The sequence below is a fragment of the Paroedura picta genome, chromosome 3 (genome assembly GCF_049243985.1).
Source record: "Paroedura picta isolate Pp20150507F chromosome 3, Ppicta_v3.0, whole genome shotgun sequence".
Classification (NCBI taxonomy): Eukaryota; Metazoa; Chordata; class Lepidosauria; order Squamata; family Gekkonidae; genus Paroedura; species Paroedura picta.
In genome coordinates this window covers 132842928-132855314 of record NC_135371.1, presented here as the reverse complement: position 1 = coordinate 132855314, position 12387 = coordinate 132842928, and the positions used below count along the sequence as shown (strand labels likewise).

The following is a 12387-nucleotide window of genomic DNA, read 5'->3' as shown; positions in this document are numbered from 1 at the left end:
AATAGCTTACACGGGGCCTTCAGTTTCATATGTGAAGAAGCAGGAGGAAGGTTTTTGAGGATAATGAGCAACTACAAGTGTGTGTGTGCATATGTGCTGGTTTCTTCCAACAAAAAACCTAGAATCTGTGTTACCCTTTTTTTGTTTGCCATTGCAGTCTGAAACCTGAATTTGCTACATAGGAAAATAAAGGGTTGGGAGACCTGCCATTTGGCATCTCCTGCCATTTGGCTTTCCAACTCTAATAATTAAGGTAATTACAAGGATTTTGTTGTCTGCATGATTATAATGTGGCTGTAATCAACCCCTTAATGCCCTACACATTTTGCCATATTAATACACTGGATGGAAGGATTGTCTATAATTAGCTAGGTTAAAGGGTTGGTTTCAGATTATTAACAATCTTTCTTGGCTTTTGCCACTCCCTCTATCACCTTCCATATATCTCCAGAGTTAGAAGTGGAGTAAGGATTGCCAGGTTCGGCAGGAAGAAAACAAGCATTATCCTTAGAAATGAGATTCAAACGGGTACTGAAGAAGTGTACGTGCACACAAAGCTAAATAATACTTTGTTGGTCCTAAAGGTGCCACCGGACTTTACATTTGTTCCCTAGAAATGATTTCCTTAGTTGAAGTGAACTCACTGTAAAACAGTGGTATTCTTAGCCAATAGCCCCAGGCCCGATGCTAGGAGGGGCCCCAACAACCCACAGCCTCTCCTGTACCGCAAGGAAGAGGGAAAAGACAGGCCACTACCTGAGCCCACCCTATTGGGTAGCTGGCTTCCAGTGGCAGTGGCTGCCATCCTTTTAACACAGGGTGAGAGTCATCCTTGCCCGGCCACGGTCATGGTAGAGTCATAGTGATTCTGGGGCCCCATCCCGGTTTCTGTCTAGAGCCCCAGAGTCACTGAGATTGCCTTGCTCTGAAACATAACTTGAGAAATAAAGGAAACAGAGAGAAAATTGTCAATATGTTCTGGATTGGGACACCTGTGAAGTCTGAGTCAATTAGTAACAGATGTTATTACTGAGACAAAGAAAATATATCCCACTGTAACACGTGGCTTCTAAGGATGTGGGTGAAACCATACTGTGGCTGGAGCAGGAGGTTTAGTCTTGCCTCATTAGTTCCCAGAAGGGCCTACTTTGTGGGGAAGGGGAGGGGTAGGGAGACCGATGAAAATAACATACGAGTGAAATAACAGCCAATGTGGTGGAATGGCCGGAGCAGCGAACCACGCTGGGGGGGATTCAGATTCCTACTCAGCCATAAAACTCACTGGGTGATCTTGCACCAGGCACCATCTATAAACCGAATGTATGCTCCAAGGTTATTAAGATGATAAAACAGGCAAACCTTATTTGTGCCATGAGGAATAAATGGGGGAATGCAATTGGTTTGATTCTTGAGGTTTAACTTGTGACGCACACTGGTCAGAGAAGAGGTAGCAAGTCCCTGGGCTTCTCTGTGAAGGCTCTTGCTTTGGTTTTGAGAACAACTGTTTTGTCAGGACTTCACAGAAAGCCAGAATGCACAGATGGCCTCTGATCTATCCAAGCATAAGGGCACACTGTAGGCATAATTCAGTGAGGCTTGAGAAGGCCTAAGTTAGGAAACGGAGGAAGAGGATTACGCCACATGACAGAGAATGGCCCTGGTAGGTGGGAGTACTGTCACATCCCACTGGCCATTCTAGGCTGCAAAAATAAATGCTCACAGTTCTTTACCTCCCACCTTCTCTGCAGCTGTGAAATGTCTTGTAGCTAAAATTCTGAAAATTTTCTTGTTCTAAATACTCTTCCCCTTGGAGATTACATCGCAAGGATTTCTTCCCACTTTAACTGCACATGAATCTGCATTTGCAATTACACAATTTTCCTACACATATCTGGATCTGGCAAACATGTTTTAATTTTGGTGCTTTCACATAATTTATAGTCTGTGCACGTTAAAGGAAAGCTGCTTATAAGAGAAACTGTTGCTTTCTAAGAGCTCCTAAAGCCAACCTGTTTTCCCATGGAGCCAACTAGCTTTCCCTGCAGTCACAAGGCTAGGGTTGCCAACCTCCAGGTGGAGCTTTGAGATCTCCTGGAATTACAAGTGATTTGCAGACTGCCCCCGGATCTCCGTGAATTTCCCAACCCAGAGCTGGCAGCCTGCAGGGAATGTTGTTTTAAAAATCTATGGAGGTCCACTTTAGCTGGAAACCACTTTTCAGGAAGAAGAGGGATTTGTGCTTTTCCTCCAGCCTTGGTGAAAGCTGTTTTGTCCCCAAGATAAAGCTATTTGTCCCAGTTTGGACTTGCACAGCACAATGTGGGATATTCTTTAAGCCTATTTGAGGAGCAACAGTATAGCCCATGTATATTTTAAAACAAAGAACTTGCAAAGCTCTGAATATGCAGAAAATCTTCTGCCAGATTGATATTAGCATTTGCTCAAATTAAAGTCTGAAGTTATTAAATTTAATTACACTAAGCAGGATTCACATGGAGTTGGAAGGGGCCATACAGGCCATCTAGTCCAACCCCCTGCTCAATGCAGGATCAGCCCAAAGCATCCAAGAAAAGTGTGTATCCAACCTTTGCTTGAAGACTGCCAGTGAGGGGGAGTTCACCACCTCCTTAGGCAGCCTATTCTACTGCTGAACTACTCTGGCTGTGAAACATTTTTTTCCTGATATCTAGCCTGTATTATTGTACTTGTAGTTTTAACCCATTACTGTGCGTCCTTTCCTCTGCACCTTACTTGTACGAAACAGTCTGTTTTGGAGGCTCTCAATGCCTGAAGGTGCAGATCACCTACAGTCACTAATCACTGTTATGGCCAGGAGACACGAGTAGTTTTCTCTGTACCCAGCAATGTCACTGGATGTAGAGAAGACTTTTGTCAGGCTATGCTGTAACTATGAGTACCATGTTTTACATAAAATTGGATTGCCCTTAGAATTTGTAACTTTGATAAAAATAAAAAAGATATCCAAATGTGTATGTGTTTACTCATGGATCTCATTCTCCAACCTTTTCTGTATCCTATCCCCCCTGGAATAATTGCCTTTCTTGAATGTGATAAATCAATCACACTGGCACAAAAATTTTGTATTTTCTGCTCTGCTCAGAATTGGAACCGGCACTCGATGCGCTTTGGCTAGAGGAATGCAAAAACAGGGCTGCAAACAAAAAAGCCGCAACAAAGTTCTGTTCTTAAAGCCACCAAGGAAAAAAAGAAAAGAAAAAATTGAAATGCAATAGAAAGGAAAAGAAGCAAAGGAGGTGGTAAGCAAATCCTATCCAAGCAGTTTTGGACCTGATATCACAATTTACACAAACAAATACACACACAAATAATCCTGCTAGCTCACTACAGGCTATACATATTTGGTCTTGTGGACCACAATAATTGCTGGAGATGTGCTGCACCTGCAGGGACACTATTACATAGGTTAAGAATTCGTCCTGTTATTTTATCATTCTGATGAGAAGCTGAGAAATAGTTTAACTTTGTCCTACCCTTAGGCCCTATACCTTTTATGTGGGAACTCCTATTGGGTCAAATACTCCCTATTTTTTGGACTGCTGTTACTGCTAGCATCTTATCCTGAAATTCTAAAAAGCTGTAATTCCATCACGTCACATATAGAAATTTGGACAGAACTACTGGATTGTGCAGCAAATGAAAAAGTAGCATTTAATAGGACACAGGTATGAAATGCAATGTTATTTGGGTTGATATTTTAGGCCTCTATGAAACCTTGAAAAACCCTTATTTTATCTGTTTGGATTTACTTACCACCTCCTTTGCTTCTTTTCCTTTCTGATGCATTTCGATTTTTTTCTTTCTTTTTTTCCCCTTCTCCCTCACTCCCCCCCCCCCTTCTGTTTATAGCTAGGGGAAGTGGGTAGATTTATAAAATGGAAAGGCTGGGTTCAGGAGAGGGAAAGGTTGTTTAATATCATCATAACCTATGAGACCTTTACCATGCTTCCCAATGGCGTTCCAGGCCTCCGATTGGCCCTCAGTGTAATGGCCCTCCCCCACTGAGGGCCAATCAGACAATCTTCCCTGCCCCCATCCTCCTCCTCCATGCCATTTCCCAGAACTCCCATCAAAGAGGAACAGTCCCCAGGAGTAGCCAGTGGAGCTAATTTTCCCACAAAGACAAAGATGGTGCTAAATTCCCCTCCCCCTTGCCTGTGTCCTTCGACACTGGCCTCCCTGCATTTCTGGCTTCTGGGACAACAATGGAAGGCACCTCACCATGCCCCATGTGGTGCGCCATGCTCCTTGCACTCCTGCCTCCTGACAGGGTGAGGAAGTCTGCAATGGTGCACAGCTCTCCCTGTGCTCCTGCCTCCCGGGAGAACAATGGGGCCTGCCTAGGTGCTCACTGCCTTCCTGTACCCGCTCCCTGCAATCCTGCCTCCTGGGAGGCTGCAGGAGGACAGCCAGCCATGCTCTGACACACCAACCTGAGCACCCTGCCTTCCTACCTCATCTGCCCTGCTCTGCAAGGGCCCTCTTGCCCTGCGGCCCCCCTCACTCTTTCTTCCACCTGTTCTTAAAATAGACTTCACTCCTAGTATAATATACAACACTTGCTATTAAACAGCAATAACCTTTAAATAAAAATGAAGTCACTGACTTACAATCACAAATGGTGAATACACAGGCTGAACTTTTCCTTCCTCAACCCTAGGATGTGGTTTGCCTTAACAATACTAAATACTTTGGTTTAGAGACAGATTGCCATTTTAGAGAACAATTGTGCTACAAACCTAGCAGGCCAGCTTTTAGTAAATACAATTAATTTGATATGTGAATAGGACAGTGCTCCTTTTGTTCAATGAATTTGACAAAACTCCTTACCAAAGATGCAATTTCATAAACTTTTCTATTTCTCTGTACTCACGAGGTCTTAAACCAACTCTTAATAAGCATCCCCCCCCCCTCATTGATTCATTTTCTTTGAACTCCAGCTTTTTCATGTTTCAGGTTTTATCTCTGAGCTGGTGCTCCCATCTAGTTAATATTTTGATAAGCTTCCTCCTAAGACTTTTGCTCAGTCTTCGTAGATTAATTTAATGAATAATTGAGATGATTCACCAATCAGCACTGCAATATGAAAAACCTGCCACATGGACATAATGCTTAAATAACGATGGGTGAAAACAGGTGGACATTCTAAGTGTGGTAGAAGCATGCTTTGAATTTGCTGCCATGACAACAAATGCATTGGAATGTGGCAAATGTGTATTAAAATGACTTTACAATGCCTGTTTGCATTCATCCTATGTTTTGGTTTCTTTTACCTTTGGGAGTGATTTCTCGGCTTCTCAAGGAATTTCTCTCCCATAATGCCTTGTTGACTGAAGAAATGCATTTTTTTCTGTGGAGGTTTGAACTGAGCTTTTTAATGGTGTATTGTTTTATTCTTGGCAGAGAACAGGAAAGGAGGACATACCTCTTGAGAAATGCTAATAGGTCCAGCTAAAGGCAATGGGATGGTCAAGTCCCCCCCTTATCCAAGCAGGGAACTGAGATATGGATAATCTCCTGCAAGGAATTCCTGGAGATCTCCAGGAAGTGCACCTATGGCCCAGTCTGTCCAGATTGGCATAGAGAAACAGTTATGATAAAAATTTCTTGCAGCAAGGAGGAAGGCAGAGGGCTTTTTCTGGTGCAGAGACCATCAAGGCAAAGAGATCTCTTAACTGAGGTCTGGAGCAGTCAGCCATTGACTGTGTGCTTGACTGGAGAACTGAAGGAACCTTCAAGATAATGGAACTTCTGTAAATATTTGTAACTTCTTAAGCTAAGGAGCCTGTCTTATATTTTAAATTATGATAGGGCATGTAGTTTTATCTACCTCCCAAAGAGTGTTATGATTGAGCAACCAAAATCTGTTAGAGTTCCTGGCCCCAAAGAAATAAAACTGGCCTTGACCAGGGCCGGGGCTTTTTCAACCTTGGCCCTGGCCTGGTAGAATGTTCTACCTGATGAGATCAGAGCTCATCAGGTAGACCAGAGCTCATCAGATCAGAGCCCTCTGAGAGTTTAAACCAAACTGGAAAGCCTGCAGAACTGAGCTGTTCCACCAGGCCTATGTTTGAGACAAGGAAATAACATCACAAGATACTGGTCTCCCTACCTGAGTAGCCATTTGCCTCTAAACTCTGACCAAGCCTCAGAAGGGTCTAAATTATTAAGATGAGGTAGTTTCTAAAATTTTATAATGTTTTCAATTATGTGTCTTAGCTTGTTATCACCTGCCCTGAGCTGATCAGGGATAAAAAATAACAATTTATTATTATTATTCCATAGAAACCAAAATATTAAGATATGCATGCAAGATGAGAATGTGCCTGTGTATTCTTTGCTCATACAATACATCCACTACTACATTGAGAACAGACTCATGAAAATGCAATAAGATTGTGTAACTAGCATCCATCTATGGACCCGACCTACTCTGCTGTTTCCCCGGCAAGAAAAAAACACCCCAACATTACCTTCTCTGCTTCTTCTCGACTCATTGCCAGGGCAAGCTGCAGTTGAAGCTCTTCTTCTCCTGTAGTCTGTGGTCTTGCCTGTTCCAGGTCAGAACTGAACCGAGGAGATGAGGAAGAGGCTGAAAACGAAAAACGAAAAAGTGATTAAAAAGGCAATCCATCCACTTGGTTCAAATTCCAACTCAGTCATGAAGCCGATTACTCCCTCTCAGCTGCACAGAACTGTTATGAGGATAAAAAGAAGAGAGGGAACACAATGTAGGAGGGAGGAACCAAGTATGCTTCTCTTGAGTTCTTTGGAGAAGACAGACAGATGCAACAGTTTCTGAATGTGGTATTTTGCTAGAAAAGGTGCCCTCTTTTATCAGTGGCTATTCCCATTCTTCCTCACTCTACTGTAATCTGATTTTAGATGTAGTTTAATCTGATTTTAGATGTAACATAGACAGGCTTTAAAATAATTTACTCTACCCAGGGAAGCTCTCAAAAGAGAGTGGCATCAAAATTATATATTTATTTAAATATTTATATCCTATTTTTCCTTCACACAAGAGTCTGAGGGAAGCCTGCATAATATAAACTAACAGGCATATGAGCAATAACCAGGACAATTTTTAAAACAATTTTAAAACTGTATACACAAATAGAACATCACAAACCAGAACTGACCCTGCATTCCAAAACTACTCTCTACATATATTCCACCCAAGTCCCAACAGAATAATGTGGCTTTGTAAGACTCCTGAAAGCTCTAGGGCAGGGGTAGCCAACCTGTGGTCCTCCAGATGTCCATGAACTACAATTCCCATGAGCCCCTGCCAGCAAATGCCAGGGCAAGCTGGCAGGGGCTCATGGGAATTGTGGTTCATGGACATCTGGAGGACCACAGGTTGACTACCCCTGCTCTAGGGGAAGATGATCTCCTGGCCTCCTAATGAAGACTGTTTTGAAGAACAGGGGCTACTACAAAAAAAAACCAAGGATAAGCTGAAGCAGCCCTTGCAGCCCCGAGAGACAGAACAGCCAGTAAAAGCTGTTGAGAGGAATGCAGATATCACAGGGGTGCAGACTTGGAACAGACTGTCTTTTAGGTATATGGATCCCAAGGCATGAAGGGGCTTTACTTGTAAAAATTAGTAATTTATGTTAAACCCAACAAGTAAGGAGCCCATAAAGGTGCTGGAAAACATTTTCACATGTCAGTTTGCTCCACTCAAACACTAGGCGGTGGCTGCATTTTGTCCCAATTGGACGTTTCTGGCATGGGAGATCCTCACTTAATACAAGAAGCTGACTATATTACTTTGGAATATTCATTCTCTCTCATCCTCACCTGCTTGGAGAAAGACCTACAAATGTTCAATGGAGGAAAGGGAGGACAAAAATGTGTAGGGAGATAGTTCTAGGATGGATCTTTTTAAACAGAGAATACTGAATATCTCATCCAGCTGCAATATCTAGGATTTGGGAGAGGCAGGTACAATTAATATGAAACTGATATGTTTGCAGTGTGGGTATGTCCATAAGAAAACAAAATTAACATTTAAAGTCATGACTCTTTACCTCAGCAGCTAGCAAAGATTCCAAGGACTGAAATCCTCTAAGATAACACCAAGGGCTTTTTTTCTGATCACATCAGTGTTTGTTCTAACTCTAGCACATTATTCTGAACACACTGTATCCTTATCAATTAATAATGATGCAAATACACAGAGTGAAAACAAATTACAGAGAACTGTGAGAGACTGAGAGCTAAAATGCACATTAATTTCTGATTTCCCAGTATTTGTATTAATCTTAAAAAGCAGGCACGAGGCAAGTAAGATTTAGATAGGGGTACAGTTTGTATGTTGTTACTGTTGATAGGGGTCATGATGGTAGGACAGAGGGGAGGGGGTTAAACCCTTTCCCCCCATGTCCTTTCCTGATGCGTGCACACATTTTTAGAACTAGGCCTATATACACAGCAGCCAGTTGCCAGAGTATGTAGGCAGAGCTTTAAAATGTGCATGTGCAATGGCCACAATGAAGGAGTAGGGCTGTGGAATGGGGCAGGGGGGCAGAGGAGCTTATGCACTCAGCTCAGGTCACAGTATGTCTCTATAGACCCACTCCGACACCTGTATGTTCCCCCCACCTCTACCTGTTTGCTACCCAAATGCCCCTGATGTCCTACTCTTCCTTCCTCAATCTGTATTTCGGGGGGAAAACAGAGCAACAAAAAAGGAAGACATGTCCTGACATAATTTTTGTTTGCAATGCAACTGAAAATACCCTATGTATTATGAGATTAAAACGAGACTGTTGAGATTACAATTTTCTTGGGGGGGGGTGCTGATGTTTTGATATATTTCCTGCCGCTATTGGGGGACAATCTCGCTGTGAGTTACAAAGATAAAAGATAAAAACATAAAATTCCACATAAAAGAAATATTTTTTAAAAATTAACCCCCACACTACCACAGCAGTGATTTAAAAAAACAAAAACAAAAGCCCTCCTCCCCTATTTCCAAACTCCCCCACCCCAGAGCCTCAGGGGGAAAGTCCAGGGGCACCTGCAATTCCCATTGCAGTATTAGTTGGTAATCAGCATGGAGGGACCCCCGATCTTCTGCCTCAACCAAAGACCTAGTGGAAGAGTTCCATTTTGCAGGCCCTGTGGAACTGCGAAAGCTCCTGTGGGGCCTTCAGCTCTTCCGGGAGCTCATTCCACCAGGCCAGGGCCAGGGCCAAGGGAACCTCCCATGGGCTGGGAACCACCAACAGATTAGTACCCACAGAGCACAAGGCCCTGCAGGGGGCATAAGGCAACAGGTGGTCCCTTAGATATTTGGATCCCAGACCATGGAGGGCCTAAGCAAAACCTGACCCAGGCAGCAAGTGGCAACCAATACAACTGCCTCAGCACAGGCTGGTTGTGGGCCATACAAGGTTGAGGATCCTAGCAGCTACATTTTGTACCAGCTGCAATTTCCAGGTCAAGGACAAGGGAAGACCCACATAGAGCAAGTTACAGAAGTCAATCCTGGAGGTGACTGTCGCATGGATCACTGTAGCCAGGTGCTTGGGGGACAGGTAGGGTGCTAGTAGCCTTGCCTGGTGAAGATGGAAGAACGCCTGATGGGCTACTCTTGTGACCTACACCTCCATAGAGAGGGAGGCAGTGAGGATCACTTCTAGGGCCATTCCGCACGACTTTAATATAGCACTAGTCTTGCATTTTGTTTTCGCCACTAAAACTACGTTCTGCATGACGTTGTGAGCAATCTGCAACACTAGCACCAAAATCGCTTCATTGTAGCGATTTCCGGGGAATCAGGAAAAGTGGATTCACCCTCAGAAAATCGCTACAGTCCTGCCAACAACCTGCAACACTTGCGAAAAAGACATGTGCGTTCTCAATGTAGCGATGGAACAAAGTCCCTCCCTCTGGCTTTCTCCTCCGAACTTCCGGCGAAGCGATCACCATTTTTTTTCCTCGGAGCGGGGAAAGCAACGAACCAGCAAGGCTTGATTCACCCAGCGAGGCTTCTCCGGCTACAGTCCCTCCACAGAAGTGCTTTAAATCTCCCCTAAGTCCCCAAGCACAACACAGCCCCCTGTTCGCCAGTTCCCTTTAATTTCACCCAAAAATCGTGCCCGTGCGTGGGGGGGGATTTTTTTCCCCACTCGGGGGAGCGTGGTAACGATGAATCGCCAACTCACACGCCAGCTAGATGGGTCTCTACATTGCGAAGAATCAAGGCATATTCGTTGAAACGTGTGTGTGTGTGTGTGTGTGTGTGTGTTTTAACTGTGCTTAAAGGGAAAGGGGCTTTTTGGGAGCATGATAACCACCCATTGGCTGTTCGTTTGATTGACGGCCAGGGGCGGGAATAAGCACAGAAAAAATCGCTTCCTTTCTAGCAATTCCTGCGAGACCGGAAACCTGTGGGGAACGAATGAAACGCTACTGGATTCCACTACAAATGAAAGGTATGCAGAACGCCGAGATACCACTATTTAAAATAGCGTTTCCGCTTTGTGAAAGCAATTGGCAACATTGGTCCCTGTGTGGAATGGCCCTTAGATTACAGGCAAAGGGCGAGATGATAAGTTGCACTCTAGCCAGGTCAGGCAAGCATGCTTCCTGGCCTGCCCTCTTCCTTCCCAGCCAAAGAACCTCCACCTTGGAGGGGTTGAGCTTAAGGTGTCGCTGCTTGAGGTACCCAGCTATGGCTTTCAACCATCTGGCAAATGTTTCTGTGGGAGGAGTCCGAGCCAGAGGGTGCATAAAGATCTTGAAAAGCATGGGGGAGAAGACTGCCCCTTGTGGCATTCCACATGGGAGCCAAAAGGGGCATGATAACTCTTCCCCGACTGCAACTGTTTGTGACTGGCTCTGTAGGAAGATCAGGCACCAGCAAGGCAGTGGGCTAAGAGCTCATGGTCGACCCCATCAAACATGGCTGACAGATCTAACATCACAAGAATAGCTGAACCACCTCTATCCAGCTGTACTTCAGTTTCTCCAGACAGGGAACCAAAAACTTTTACAAATGATATGTGACTTACACCCAGACCTCCACTGGCAAACTTGCTGATGAGAAACACTGTTGCATGCATGGAACCATTACGTTTACCTGTATTCTGTCATGATACAAGACTCACAATTGAAGGAGGATGGAGAACCTCTTGACCTCCCATAGTCATCTCCATACTGTGAAGCTCGTCGTCCATAGGAAAGCTGCTGGCTGTTGCTGCTGCTGATGCCCATGCCCTCAAGAGACATCCGCTCCTTGGTTTTCAGGGCATAGGTTCTCTCCTGCTTCAGCCTCTCCTCATCCTTCAGCAGGCTCATAACCTGCTTGACCTTCTCCCGAACATTTATGCCCTGGTCCTTGCCATCGCGATCTATGTATTGGAACTCCTTTAAAGTCTGAATGGTGTACAAATTCTCCCGGCACTGATGAGCCACTTTCTCTGAGCCTGTTTTGATGAGGTAATCCAGAAGAGTCAGTGCCTTGTAGACATGGCGCCAGTTCTTGCCGCTGTCATTCAGCCGCCTCCAAATCATGCCCATGACCTCTGCAAATGCTACCGTGTTGAAGGTCAAGTCTGCTATCTCAGACATTAAGGAGCTAGGGGGCCCCCAGGGATCATTGGAAGTGGCCTCACGCACCTTGATTTCAGCCTCAGAATAATTGTGCACAATGTTTTTAACCTGCCGGCGCAAGGCAGACGTAGTCATGGCTGAACCCTGGAGGAACTTCTCAATTTACAGCAAGAAATGAAGCGAAGGATGGAAAATTGATAGGAACTCAGAAGGAGAATCAAAGCTCCAGCATCTTCAATTAAACAGCATTAGTTTTCAAAATGTATATTGATCTAGAAAACAAGCAAAGAGATATACATTAAAGCTGTTGACCAATTTAAACCTTTTAGTGGATTGACTGTATACAGCTGTGTCCAATTAGTGTATGTAAATCAGAATCTTAATTTAACCATGTTGATTTTTATTTCCCCTATCAGCCTCCAGCTTGGTGTTTTCTTTAATTATCCCTCTAGAATCCAGGACCACAAAAGGAAGATAGCTCCAGGTTAACAATGAGTTGGTAACTGAGCAGTGAGTACATCAGGCTGCATCCTTTAAGACTGAAGAGTTTGGTGCTGTTTGGTTTTCAACTAACTTGTTGAGTTGCAATTTCTCACTGGCTCACTTATGATGAGGAAGTAAATGGGTAATCTGCACCACTGATCATACACAACCATATACTACTTCACAGTAGAAGAAGAAGAAAAGTTGGTTCTTATATGCCGCTTTTCACTGCCCGAAGGAGGCTCAAAGCAGCTTACAGTCGCCTTCCCATTCCTCTCCCCACAACAGACACCCTGT

General features: G+C 44.2%; 1 protein-coding gene across 7 annotated transcripts in view; it reads right to left on the bottom strand.

Annotated features, from left to right (window-relative positions):
• EPN3 (epsin 3) overlaps positions 1–12387 on the bottom strand; it is a 40807-nt gene that overhangs the window by 16696 nt on the left and 11724 nt on the right. For all 7 annotated transcript variants that reach the window (XM_077327946.1, XM_077327940.1, XM_077327945.1 and 4 more), the window contains exons 2-3: positions 11163–11879; positions 6513–6631 (exon numbers count right to left, since the gene is read on the bottom strand). In XM_077327946.1, the coding sequence (XP_077184061.1) occupies positions 6513–6631; positions 11163–11742 (699 nt within the window). In that variant the 5' untranslated portion in view covers positions 11743–11879. The remainder of the gene's footprint in view (positions 1–6512; positions 6632–11162; positions 11880–12387) is intronic.